At 35.3% G+C, this 13,624-nt stretch overlaps 1 protein-coding gene across 1 annotated transcript in view; it reads left to right on the top strand.

Annotated features, from left to right (window-relative positions):
• The window catches only part of LOC145671933 (uncharacterized), a 33,561-nt gene that overhangs the window by 9,750 nt on the left and 10,187 nt on the right, over positions 1-13,624 (top strand). The window contains exon 2 of the mRNA XM_081741142.1: positions 8,414-8,500. Coding sequence (XP_081597268.1) covers positions 8,414-8,500 — 87 coding nt within the window. The remainder of the gene's footprint in view (positions 1-8,413; positions 8,501-13,624) is intronic.

Here is a 13,624-nt window from a genome sequence, read left to right on the forward strand (position 1 = left end):
CTTTCTTTTAGGATTCAGTTTTCACTGCAGACCTTTCGTGTTGTCTCCTGACACTTATCTCCTTTCTGCAAAACATTAAACATGAAATGGGTAGTCAGGATATGCACTTAATTGGAAATCAAGGAAAGTGGCGTTTAGCACTTTTCTGCTTTCTGGAGGCGATCTTTTTCTCTCCATTTTGAAGTTCTTATAAATTGTATAGAGATTGCTGTGAATAAAACTTGATCATTTTCTCAATTTGACAAATAAAGTTAATATGCAACATATTGCTTGTGTAGATGCGTTTTATTCACATTTTTTCCTTTTTTTTCTACGTTAATACTTCAGGGGACTCAATGATAGTGCTCGTTTCTGGTGCGAGGGATCACTGGTTCGATTCCAATCCATGGGTGTTTGTGCTGGATCCAATCCATGGGTGTCTATAGGTTTAATCGAGGATCTGTGGATTCTCATTCTATTACTTCTTTTCATAATCATTTACTGACGACATTCATCCGTTTCCTGTAGCCGAAATGATATCACCATGCGACGTAAAACTGAAAGATTTATATATATACACTAAATTTTACCTTCTAAACTTTCCTAAGATTGTCTCAAGCTTTGTTTCTAATCCGGCTCGAAGCAGGACGAATTTGGGGCACCGAGAACCTGGCGCCCTGTCGATAATGGATAATCTTGTAGATAGGCTTAGGTTAGGTTTAGCGGTGGAGGTTAATATTAGACGTCTCAATTTTTAAAATTTACTGGTAAAATTTAATACGCGATATTTAAAGACGTATTTATAAGCAACAAATTTCTACAGGAGACAATAATTAACCTATTATGTCAGAGAAGATTTTCGTTTGAAGATATTTTACAAGCACGTACATCAGTCTATACTCTTTTTTGGCTATCAGAAAAAAAAAAAAAAAAACGGAGTATAGGCAACTTTTTGTAAATCGGATATCACTTCTCACGCAAATTGACTTATTAATTCGATCATGTAACTTATATGGTGTATTTCTCACCACTGTGAGTGCCTTTCTCAGATTGGTTTTCGGGCCGTCTGGTATAGTCGTGCGGACCCCTGAGGGGTCCGCGGACTCCAGGTTGGGAAAGGCTACCCTACAGCGTAATACCAATGATTTTACGTAGTACGAGAGATTTGGTTTCGGATGTATAACAATTTCTGAGGGTGATAGTTGCTAGTGAAATCGTGGCAATATATGCAGATATTGGGATAGACCTATCATGCAACTACAGTTGTAATTTTCTTAACGCTAGAATAGCAACACTACTTGCAATTGTGTAAGAAGGAGATGCTGTCTGATGAGCAGTTTAACAAGAACTCTTCCCAAGTGAACGTTCTTCATGGGGTGTGATTTGATGCAAATGCATGCAGATAGCATTATGAAAATATTAAACTATTTTCACGTTTTTAGTGTTAGAATTTAAAAATTAATAGAGTTAAGTGATTTTGTTTATGTGACTGATATAAACACTCCCATTTCAGAAAAGGATAGCTATCACTACTGCCAGCAATAGAATAATTTCTTAAAACACGTATACCATTCATGATAAGTCAGACTACGCAACCATTGCATGATGTTTTAATAAGTGAGAAGAGTGCTTTATTGCATCATTGTTCTTATATTTTGTCGAGACAGTTTCGATGGTCGTGACCGTATTGACTTCGAATGAGCAGAGTCATGAATTTGAGGTTGACTTAAGAAACTTTGTATATATACCATGATGTAGATATTTAGTATTTATTTTTCTTATTATTTTTACGGTGTTTATTATATTATATATATTTAGTAGAACTAATCATCACATTTTCATTCATATCACATTTCTAATCCTTTTCGTAACTGAATTAGAAGAAAGTAAAATTGGTTTCTCATCTTAAATATATGGAATAATTTGACGCGTTTGCAGCCTTCATTTACGACTGAAATTAAAAATAAATACATAATATAAAATTAAGACACCAAATATGAATTAGGGAGGTTAAACAGGACTTATATAAAGATTCGTCAATTATTGAAAGTGGAAACGTTCATCGAAACTTCTGGGAAAAGTAAGTACAATGACGCAGTAAGGTAAGCTCTCACTCTCTCTCTCTCTCTCTCTCTCTCTCTTTTTTTTTTTTTCTTCTTTCATTCATTCATAATTTTTATCCCAATCAAAAACATCCTGTCTAAATGGAAATTTTACTTGCTTGTTGTTCATTCTCGAATGATTGTACATCTCCGTTCTATAAGAAGCGTTGAAGAAGAACATAATTATCTTTGAAATATGGCTCTTATTTCTCAGGGTGTTCTGAAATTCGAATCCAATCCAATCCTTTCCTGAAAGGAAAAGGCTTTTATTCCTAGCGCAGACCTTGGTACTAAATTTGATTTCTTTTTTGTTTTCTTTTTGCTTTTCACTGTGAACTTTCACTTGGTAATTGTATTTTATTTTTTATTTATTTGTCACATATTTTATATTTTTCTTTTCTTTTGTTCATAAAATTACATTGTTGTAAATAGACAATTAAATTTTTGTTTAGTTCTTCATTGTTTAGTGCTATTTTTTTTATTGAATAAGAACCCTGTTCTTGGATATTATGCAATATATTCAGAGTTGACAAAAATGACAATTTAAACAAAAATCGATCTTTTTAAAAATTTAAATTACTTGTACTTAATTTCTTTTAAGATACAGAATGCAATTTAAATTAAATTTCTTTTTAAACTGCTAAATTTCGGAGGTTCCAGGTTCCTTTATCACGTGATATTACATTAAAAGGGAAATTGGGAAGGGAATAGTATAATAATTTTAGTACTATTTCGTATTGAGCATCTTAATCAGTAAAGAACAAAAGTTCTGCTGAAAAGAATCTAGATAGGAGTCAATCCATTCATCAATGTCACTTTCCGCTACAACCAGGGTTGAAAAAAAAACATTTTTTTTATTTTAAAAAAAGAACAAAACATGTGTTTAAAACATGAAAAAGATGTTTAAAATGTTATAAACATATTTTAAAACACACAAAGAAATATGTTTTAAACATTTTGAACAGCTTAAAACATGATTTTGAACATTTATTTCAAAAATGTGTAGTAACTTATTTGTTAAGATTTCTTACCCTTTACTAGCAACCAGTGATGTTATTATGATTTTTTAATAACCGGTTCTGCATATATACATACATATCATATATATATATATATATATATATATATATATATATATATATATATATATATATATATATATATATATATATATATATATATATATATATGGAGAGAGAGAGAGAGATAGTAGATGGATACGTAGATAAATAGATATAACTCTTAGGAAACAAACCGTACAAGATAGACAAAAGCATTATTTTTACTGGATACCACAAGTGACAAGAAGTGACCTACACAGCATTCTAATACAAGGTGGTGTGATGAAATTAGATACTACTGCAAATATCTAGGAAACAAATTACCCAACATAGATGGTTGTCAAAAGGTATTGGAAAGACCTTAATATAGCAATGGATCAGCAAATGTTGATAATATGTATGCGTTTGAAATATACGTAAATTACCCTCATCACTACACTCATGTGATTCCAGTTTTCATTCTTGACATCCGTGCATTTGAGATTAAGAAATAAACCGCTTATACTTTGTTCTACGGAATCATTTGTTTAACTCTTTAGCTGTGAGAATTTGTAAATACAAAGATAGTTAAACTAAAATTTACTGTTCCTGGGTATAATTGGGTAAAATTTACTATTAGGTCTGGGTTCTGCGAACTCGAAATATTTAACAACCGGTTCTAGCAAACCTTTCGGAACTGGCTTGAGTAGCACCACTGCTTCCAACCGACTTTTTCATTTATTTTATCCTTGTTAAGACTATACTGTGTTGGGTACAGAACATTTCAGTATAGATCAGTAATTCTCAACTTATTTCATATCTCGACCCTTTTTATTACACCCTGTTGCCAGTAACTCTCATAAGTACTTACTTGGTTGTAATAAGGTTTTTAGGTAGATTTTAAAATCTATTTACTATGGAGATTTCACACAGTCCATAAATATACATAGTGAAATAAAAGTCCTCAGCACCCTTGTGTGATGAGAACGGATTGAGGGAGGATGATGAAACTTGAAAGTGGTCTGATACATCACTTGGTGCGATGGCAAGTATCATTGCGTCCATCTTTGATTGCAATTCGTAATTTTGAATGCAAAGGGAGTTATTTTACATGTTTTAAGGCTAGAATTTTACCAGAAATACGCTTGTGCGGTTATTTAGCCTAAGACAAGTCATTTTAGGGTTACTGTTTCTGAACGTTTCCTAGTTATGCCCTTAGGGGCTAAACTCACGTTTCGTGGAGGGGGTGAGATTTCAGTTGCAAAATTTGATTACTATATCAGAACACTGATGCTAATAAAATTATTTTAAAATAATAAATTTTCGAAAAGTAATATTTGAAGCACACTTCACGCTGTGTTAACTTTAGAATATTTTCTGCAAGCCTACGTAATTGGTTGCTTTTTTTCAAGTCAATAATTTATTGAAAAAAAGTAATACTGGGGCGTTCAGAGCACAATAGATTCAAGTCAATTTTCAATAAGGTTCAGTTTTGCTCAGCAAATGAATTCTATTTCAAAACGTAATATCTTTGTAGTCGAGAGTCCGAAATAAAGGAAACTAAATCCACGTGAAAGGGCGTGGGATATTTTCATATGACTGCCACTAGACAGGGACGTCAGTGGGAACAAGATGGCAGCCTACCATGAATCTCAGATTTTGGGGACAGTAAGGCAGTTTTAGAAACCTTTTAATAAGCAAAGTCCAACAGAACAATTTTGGGGGCCTTACACTGAATAAATACGGATGAAATATAGATGATCAAAACTGGAAAGTTGCTTAGGCCCAATTTCCAGAATTTTAAGTAGGCCCGAAACTCGAAAGTAGTGAAACCTTTGGAATCCTAGGCCAAAAAATATACAAGAGAGCAATTTAGGTCTATAGTTCCTTACGGTCAATAGATATGGTGATCAGAGTCCGTATTTGTTCGGTATAAGGACTTCAATTTTTTCTGTGGACTTTGATCAAGAAATCTGCATTACGCTCCCAACATCTGAAATTCAGGGTAGGGGGCGGATGACCTCTAAACGGACACCCCTCTCCAGCCGCAATTATATAAAACTCTAGATTATACCTTGTCATGTAGTTTTTCTGTGTTTCATTTCGTATCATTTCTTTCTGTAAAGTATGTATGTATGGAAACTGAGAACCAACATGTAGTATACTGTATGAACGAATGCCTCCGATATTTCAGAAGCACAATTTAGCAAAGAACCCTTTGTTTTCTGAATACAACACAAAAACTTGCCATAATAATTCTTTTATTTATTTTTTAATATCAGTTCTATAAGTAGTCTAACCTTCGACTACGACACTTTCTCGCAAGTTAACTGATAAGCATTTAAATAATACAAGAAACGTTCAAAACAAGGGAAAAAAGAGACAAAAGAAATTGTAGATTACCACATTGACCTGCTGTAGCCACAAGAAATCAAGACATTCACATGGGAAGAAAATAGTCTTTTGAATGAAGCACTCAGGTCCGTAGCCAGCCTGACTTTTTAGAGGGGTAGAAGTGAATACTGAGGGGGGGCAATGATTAAGACATGACACAACACCATAAAATTGCATACTTATTTATTATTTACAGAATCTGTAACAGCTATAGTATCTTTTATACATAATATCTTGTATTGACAATATTACAGTACACAAATTCAAGATTAAGAACATTGATCATTAACATACAAAGATTTGGAAAAAAAAAAAAAAAAAAAAAACTGCGATGCAATACAATTGAGGTGCTTGGAACAATATAGTGCTATGGTAAACGTAGATGAGGAACGTCGTTGTACGTCGCAGTTACACTGAACAAATGCTAATTAACTGAATGTTAGAGTGAGCACACGTCCCATTAATCAGAGTTGTTCCATTTGCAGAAAACAAAATATTATAAACAGGATATTTTGACATAGGGCTTTTTTGTCACAACAAACAACTCCAATTAACTTTTATTGTATGATGGCATCATTATATGTTCATTAAAATTGATTTATGTTTATCTAAATAAAAAAGCCACTATTTTCCTTCACATTGTCATGTTGTAGAAGGCCAACTTGTTTGTTTGTTTGTTAAAATTTAGCACTTTTTTTTCAGTACCGAGGCTATAAAAACGCGAAGTTTGAAGTTTAAAGTAGAATACAAACCACCACATTCCTCTCGATTTCAGAATTCCACGGGTATCAAACCCCGAGATCATATTCAAACACGCGCGCTCTATTCACTAGACGAGCGGTAAGGGCTATTTTGTAGTATTGTTTTACAAATTATTAATTTCTCGTAAGCCTTTTCTGCAGCTTTTTGTTTGTATTAACTCTTAAGAATGATGAGATAAAAAATAGTGAGACCAAAGCACTTGCATTTATTAATAGAAAAACTTAAAAGAGAATATTATTACATATGTATAATCGAACGTAATTTTTTGTTTCACTTTTGTGTGTTTAATATGAGCTCTTTGCGATGTACTTTGTTTCATATTAATTAAAATGGAAATATTTATTTTTAAACATTAGAACAAAATTATATTGCAGCAATTTTAGATTATATCAATACAAAATAGAAATATATGTTTTTATTGAACTTTTGTACTCAATTTTCTACCTTCCAAAATAAGAGAGACATTACAGTTTATTGATTCACAACTAACATTGTGGACTATGATACTGTTGTTTGGAAGTGCACCTGGTAATCTTGGATGCTTGTTGTGGTTGTAATAACACGGCATGGTTTCAAATTCTTGAAATGGGTAAAGGCAGTTGAAGATATTTGGTGCATCTAGCAAAGAAACATATAATTTTACACATAAATGGATAGAATTCGCACAGTTGAATTTAATTTGATAATTATAATATCAAGAATTTCACTGTTTTTTTGTCAGTTTGGAAATTCTTTTCAGCGTGTTTTTTTTAGAAGAGGCAAAAAATAATTTAGAGGGGGCTGTGCCCCCTCTAGCCCCTCCCTGGGTACGGGCCTGAAAGCACTTTTTGACCATTTTCTTTCTCTGGCAGATTTTTTTTTTTTTTTTTTTTTTTTTTTACAAAAATAAGATGAAAATAAACATGTTTAAAACAAGTCTTTAAAAATACACGTGTTTAAAACAAAATGTTTAAAATATATATAAAATTTGTTGTAAACAAAAAGTTTTAATCATTTGTTTTAAACAAAACAACCCTGGCGACAACAAAGTCAGTTTCAGCATCTCACTTCCATGCTACCAGTTTCTATCACATTGAACCTTAGTAGAATAATGTGAGTGGAGGTAGTATCTTTTCTTCAGATTCTAAGTCGATTAAAATTAAGTAGTTGTCGCTATATATTACCATTTTTGTTCTATGGTGATCAACACTGAAACCGGAAACTGTAGATTTCTAATACTTTCAGTTTGAATAAAAGATAAACGGATGAGATGAAGCCATTATTGGGACCTGAGTAGATTGCAGAAGGACGTTTTGCTCCGATACATGTCGACAGACTGACGGAGAGCCATTCTTTAATAATTACGACAAATAATTATGGCATAGTTTGGATGTATAAAAATTGTTATGCTTACACCTTATATATGTGAAACAATCCATTGCATATTACATCGCGTTTCACTAATGATAGTGGTGATGGAAATGTCATTTTTTCAGTGTGATGCCAGATATAAAATGTTCATATGTTCTTTAGAATAATTTCTATTTCTTATATATATGTCATTTCGTAAATTTAAAACTGCAGCCATTTCTTTATTATGAAAATCGTTCACCGTTCTACACTTTTCCAAATTGTAAATGATCTTGGTTTTAGAAAAACAGTAACTAAATGTTCACCTATTATAAATTAAGATATCAGTTGTAATAGCTGGTAATTTAACCATGACAATACATGTATTTTCTATCTCAGCAACATTGTTTATTATGCAGACTTATCTGTTTGTAGTACTGTGCTTGCTTGTGATTAGTTCTGTGTAACGTTTGGTGCGTATGCGTTCAAATGTAATGCGTTATAAAAGGGGGGGGGGAGGAAAAACCAAGGCACCTGAACAGAAGGGAAGTATTGACAATGCAGTTTTCGCAGTAGCAATCAACTGTTTCTCAGTAAACGTCTTTAAAAACTAGATCCTTTTATAATTTCTCCCAATGTACAAGGAGTGATGACTGAGAGATTATCCCAGTTTTCCTTTTAAATGAAATGTGATCTGTTTGGAATTTAGTCTGCCACAACATGTTTATATTTTGAAAAATAAATCACAATTTCATTTCTAAACGAGAAATAGTAAAGTATAAGATTTTATTTCGTTGTGTATTTCAGAGTACGAGCAACTGCTGAGAAGTAAATTAGATGAACTGAAGTCAGTAGTGGATTTGATGGAGAAGAAGAATAAGAGTCAGAGTGATAGTCAGTATCTGTTGCTTCTATTGCAGTCTCTACTAACTTTCATTGCAGCGGATTTTGAAATAAACCTTCTTTTACAGTTAACTGTGTGGTTTGAGAAAAACATGTGTACTTACCAAACATGAGATTGCTTCCATTTTGTACGGTTGAGGGGAGGGAGAGAGGAGATAACAATCCTATTAACAATGTGTAAATCCTACTAAATATATTTCGTTATCAATCTCTTTAAAGAAAGAAAAAGAAAAACCATACGTTGTTGATGTAAATTTTATCTCGGTCTGTATTTATGAATGTGGGTGTCATTATTGCTTAAAATATAAAGGTAACCAGGAAAGTTCTGTCGCTTTTTCACTCACTGCCTTCGAACATCTACATATCACCTAAGACGTACCTGGAAGATCAAAAATAGTCCCCATCAGCATCGACGACCTTCTGCCAACGTTCTGGAAGACCATGGATTCCATCGTGATAGAACTTGGTGGGTCGTGAAACGAAGAAAGTATCAAGTGCATTTTGTACTTCTACTAGGGATTTGAAGTGGCGTCCTTTAAGGTGATTGTTCGAGGAGTATGGCGGATGCAATAGTGTTTCCCATAAAAGGCGTAGAATGATGTCCCGAGTCATCCTAGCCACATGGGGCTTAGCGTTGTCCTGCAACAGGAGAACCCCTTTGAGATTCAGTTTTTGAGTCTCCAGAGTTTCCAGTTTTTTGAACACGGCTCAACTGCTGACAGTACACAGTTGCATTACTGCTTTGACTAGCTAGTAGCAGTTCCCGTTGCCGCGAGCAGTCCACCAAACGCACAGGAGGATCTTCTTCTGGTGCAGTGCTGGTTTTGGCTGTTTTGGAACCGGTTCATGGGATTCTAACCAATGATGACAGCGCCGTGGAGCTTCGTACAGACCCACTTCTCATCACGGGTCAACACCCTGTCCAGAAATGGCTCCTTTTTCAGAGGAGACAGCAAAGAAACACAGGTGTCTGCTCGCGTTGTTTTCTGGTCCGGAGACAAATCATGTGGGACCCATCGACCCAACTTTAGTGCTTCCCAAGTTGATGGAGATGCTGCCGAATTGTTTCTTCACACTGAATTATAGTTCCAGTTCCTCACTTCTCTGGCCACTGTTCGCCTCAATTGCTGCCTGAAAATTTTCATTTTGTACATGTGTTGGTCTTCCAGCACGTGGTGCGTCTTCGAGTGTTTCCGTCCTTAAACTTATTAAACCACCACTGCACTGTCCGCGTAGTCATAACAACCTCACCAATGGCCTTGCATATCTTCCGCTTCGCTGCAGCGGCGTTTGACTCCCGTTTGATTTCGTACAGCGTACACGCCGTTATGACGCTCTGTGGAGGCCCCATATTCACTCTGTCCTTACACAAGTTCACGGTGTAACTAAACTGCCACAACCAGGTAGTATGTTGGATATACTTACATCAACAACTAACCTTCGCCTTATCTTCATTCGCATTCAACTCACGGTGTGAGGGCCAATTGAACACAGACCACAAAAAGCGATAGAACTTTATTGGTTACTTTTATAGATTTCCTTGGTCATGTAAAAGAGAGATTATAATATTGCTACCTGTGTGATGTGTCTTTGTGTATTATTATTATTATTATTATTATTATTATTATTATTATTATTATGTCCTAATCTGCGGATTACATCTTGAACCGCTTCGGGCCATTCCACAGAAAATCGCACAATGATAGTTAAATGACTATTTTTAAAAATTCTGACAATGTGCACACATAGTGGTATGTGTTCTGTAAAGACAATGGTAGATCAAAAATAGATTCCATTTCGTATGCCAACGGCGGTCATACTTCCAATATGTTGTGGAACAAAGCATGCAAAAATCAGGATGTACGCGAAATACAGTGTCTCAGAATTCAAAAGAGATTCAGATATGAGACAAACATCAGTGAAAAGGTTATGAAGTGACCTTTAATGCGGTGCTAAAAACTTTTTACAACTTCAATTTCAAATGCTTCAAATAATGCCACAAAGTCATAAGGGATTTTCCTGTTTGAAATGTGCCAACTTAACATCGTCAAGACAATTATGTGGAATAAAAAAAAAGCCTTTTTCTGAAAGAATGGCCACCATTCCATAATTTTGATGGTAATTCGAGTCTAAACAGTCATGCTTGCCGATTATTATTCAATATACATCTTGTAGTAGTGGGCATTTCGTTTGGAATACTGTTCAGAAAGGATACGTCTGATTGCAGGCCTTTGGGTGACCATTATCATTGGTAAAGGGATAAATTGGATCCGCTGATTTTCCGTTAATGCTAAAACTCCACCGGACCTGAAACACAAAAAAGGATAAGCAATTAGGTTCCGTAGAATCTTTCTGAAAGTAAGACTCCCTTCATCACAGTTGAGAAGCTTATGTGGTGTTATTGTTGAGCATTTTTCCATCAGGAAAAGGCATCTGGGAACCAGAAAGCATTTCCATATGCGTTGGTGATCCTTGCGCATCGTTCATTCAGACTATTCACGTATGCGTTACCACAAGTACACTAGTTTGTGACTATCAATGATCTTACGTAGTATGAGAGAATTGTTTCGGATGTATATTTCTGTGAGTGATAGTTGCTGGTGAAATCGTAGCAATAAATGTAGATTTTGGGGTAGGTCTATCATGCAACTACTACAGTTGTTTTTTTCTTAACGTTAGAATCGCAATACTACTTGCAATCATGTAAGAAGTAGATGCTGTAAGAAGTAGATGCCGTCTTCTGGGCAGTTTCACAAAAACTCTTCCCAACTGTACGTCCTTCATTGCATGTAATTTGTTGCCAAGCATGTAAATACCACTATGACAATACTAAACGAATTTGACGTTTTTAGTTGAATTTAAAAATTAATATAGTTCAGTGATTTTGTTGATGTGACAGACACTAACAAATATTCCCATTTCAGAAATAGGTCAATACATTTCAAATCGCCCAATTTTAAACAAAATTGTTGCTCAATATATTTTATTTTCCTGACTTTTTTTTTCTAAATCGTGATTTCCCTATAGGTAGATAGTCATAAAACACTGAAAAAAAATTATGTGCCATAGTTTCTTTCTGGCAGCCATTTTAAAATGGCAGTTGGGCAAATTTTAATAAAAAAAGAGTTTCCGGAAACTAATTGCCAAGCTATATTTAAAGATATCAGAATAATTAAAAAACCAGTGTGTTTGGCATGAAATGAACTTCAGGTATACATTATTTTAATTTTTGTATCATGCAAGAGAGTCAGTCAAATTCTTTACTATAAAAACTCGGGAAAAATGTATAAATCGTTAATTTTGAAGACCATTAGTTTTATGAAGAAAAGGAGACTCACTAATGATGTGTTATTTCTGTATTGAATACTTATGTAACTACCTGCAGTATAAGTTTCAGTCCTGAAAATGCACTCCTTTTTTCTCTAGAGCTTTTCCAAAATGCCCAGAAAATCTTAAAACGTCACTTTTCTCAGGTCAATATCTAAAAAGGGACTGAATGAAAATAACTTGAAATTTTGCAGAATGTTCTTTGTACAAATAGGAATATTTCACAAAAAAAAAAAAAAAAAAAAAAAAAAAAAGACTGAGACACAGCTATATTGAGAGTAATAGATCAGTGAGTTTCAGTAAAAATGCTACCCTTCTACACCGTCGTGCAGTGCCAAGGTAGCAATTCAGAGCTTGTTTAAATCATTACTTGAAGAAATAGTGTTCTTCCAAACAATTAACTTATACTTTGTTATTTAGGCCTATTTTATATTAATAATTAAAACTGATTTAAAACTCGAAATAATATACAGGGTGGTCCAAAAGTGTGGAAACACACAAATAAAATCCAAATCATTCAGAATTAGGAAAAAGGGAAAAAAGTTATAACAGATGAAGGGAAAATCTTTTGAGACATGAGTTGAGTTGATTTTAGTTTAGCGTCCCGTTCAGCAGCGAGGCTATATGAGACGTGAACCTACTGATTAACGTGGAATCCGAACCACTTGAGCTCCCACCGGGAATCGAACCCGGGTCTCCCACGCCAAAGGCGCGTACGCTAACCGCTTAGCCACGAGGGAGCTCGACTCTTTTGAGACATATAGCACCATCGGCCACCATCTTGAAATGGCGGAAACTTTTATAAATGAGAACTCTATCATGCGATACATCAAATAGGACTGAAATTTTTCGAGGAGTCCAGTGGTGAAATGCTTTTGGCTCTACGACCACCTCTTGCAAACTTTTACCCGATTTTCTGCACTTACCTGGAGATAACACTGTGGGCAATGTGTGGCCCACTGACCAATGTTACAGCAATTGTTCAATGTGCCGTCCCTTCTGGGCAGTCGTTAAATGTATCCGCTGCTGCCAGTCATTCATTACCCTTCCCACTGTCCTCAGGAATGCTGGCACACGGGCAATAATCCTGCGTTGAAGGTGGTTAATGTCGCTCATCTTACTAGAATACACAGCGGCTTTCACGTAGCCCCGCTTAAAAAGAAAATCCAATGGAATGGGTTCCGGGGAACACGGTGACCATTCCACAGGTCCTCGCCGGCATATCCATTTCTGTGGTAACTTCTCATCGAGGTACTCACGAGCACATAATCCGAAATGAGGTGGTGCCCCGTCATGTTGATAGAACAAAGGGAAAGAGCCATCCTCTAATGCGACGGACGGCAGGATCTCCTCCTCAAGCATGTTAAGGTAAGTAATTGCATTTAAATTGCCCTCGATGAAGAATGGGCCCACCAAGAGAGCCAACGACTCGAGAATCGTCGTACCAATGTAGATTGTTGTCACACCAATATCGGTGATTGTGCTTGTTCACCTCGCCTGAAAAAAAAAAAAAAAAAAAAAGCCTCCGAGAACAGCACGTCATATGCGAATCGAGGATTCTGTCGCATTTGTGCCGTGGCCCACTCACTGAATTCGACTCGGCGGTCTCGATCATCCTCGGTTAGATGCTGGAATAGCTGTGTCTTGTATGGGTGCCACTTATGCACAGATATAATTTTCAGGATGGACGTACGAGATACACCACATTCTTGGGCTAAGCGACGGGTACTGCGGGTGGGACTTTTCGCGAATGATGCCAACACAGTAGTGAACGTCGCTGTGCGAGGC

The sequence above is a fragment of the Thermobia domestica genome, chromosome 2 (assembly GCF_964235325.1).
Source record: "Thermobia domestica chromosome 2, izTheDome1.hap1.1, whole genome shotgun sequence".
Classification (NCBI taxonomy): domain Eukaryota; kingdom Metazoa; phylum Arthropoda; class Insecta; order Zygentoma; family Lepismatidae; genus Thermobia; species Thermobia domestica.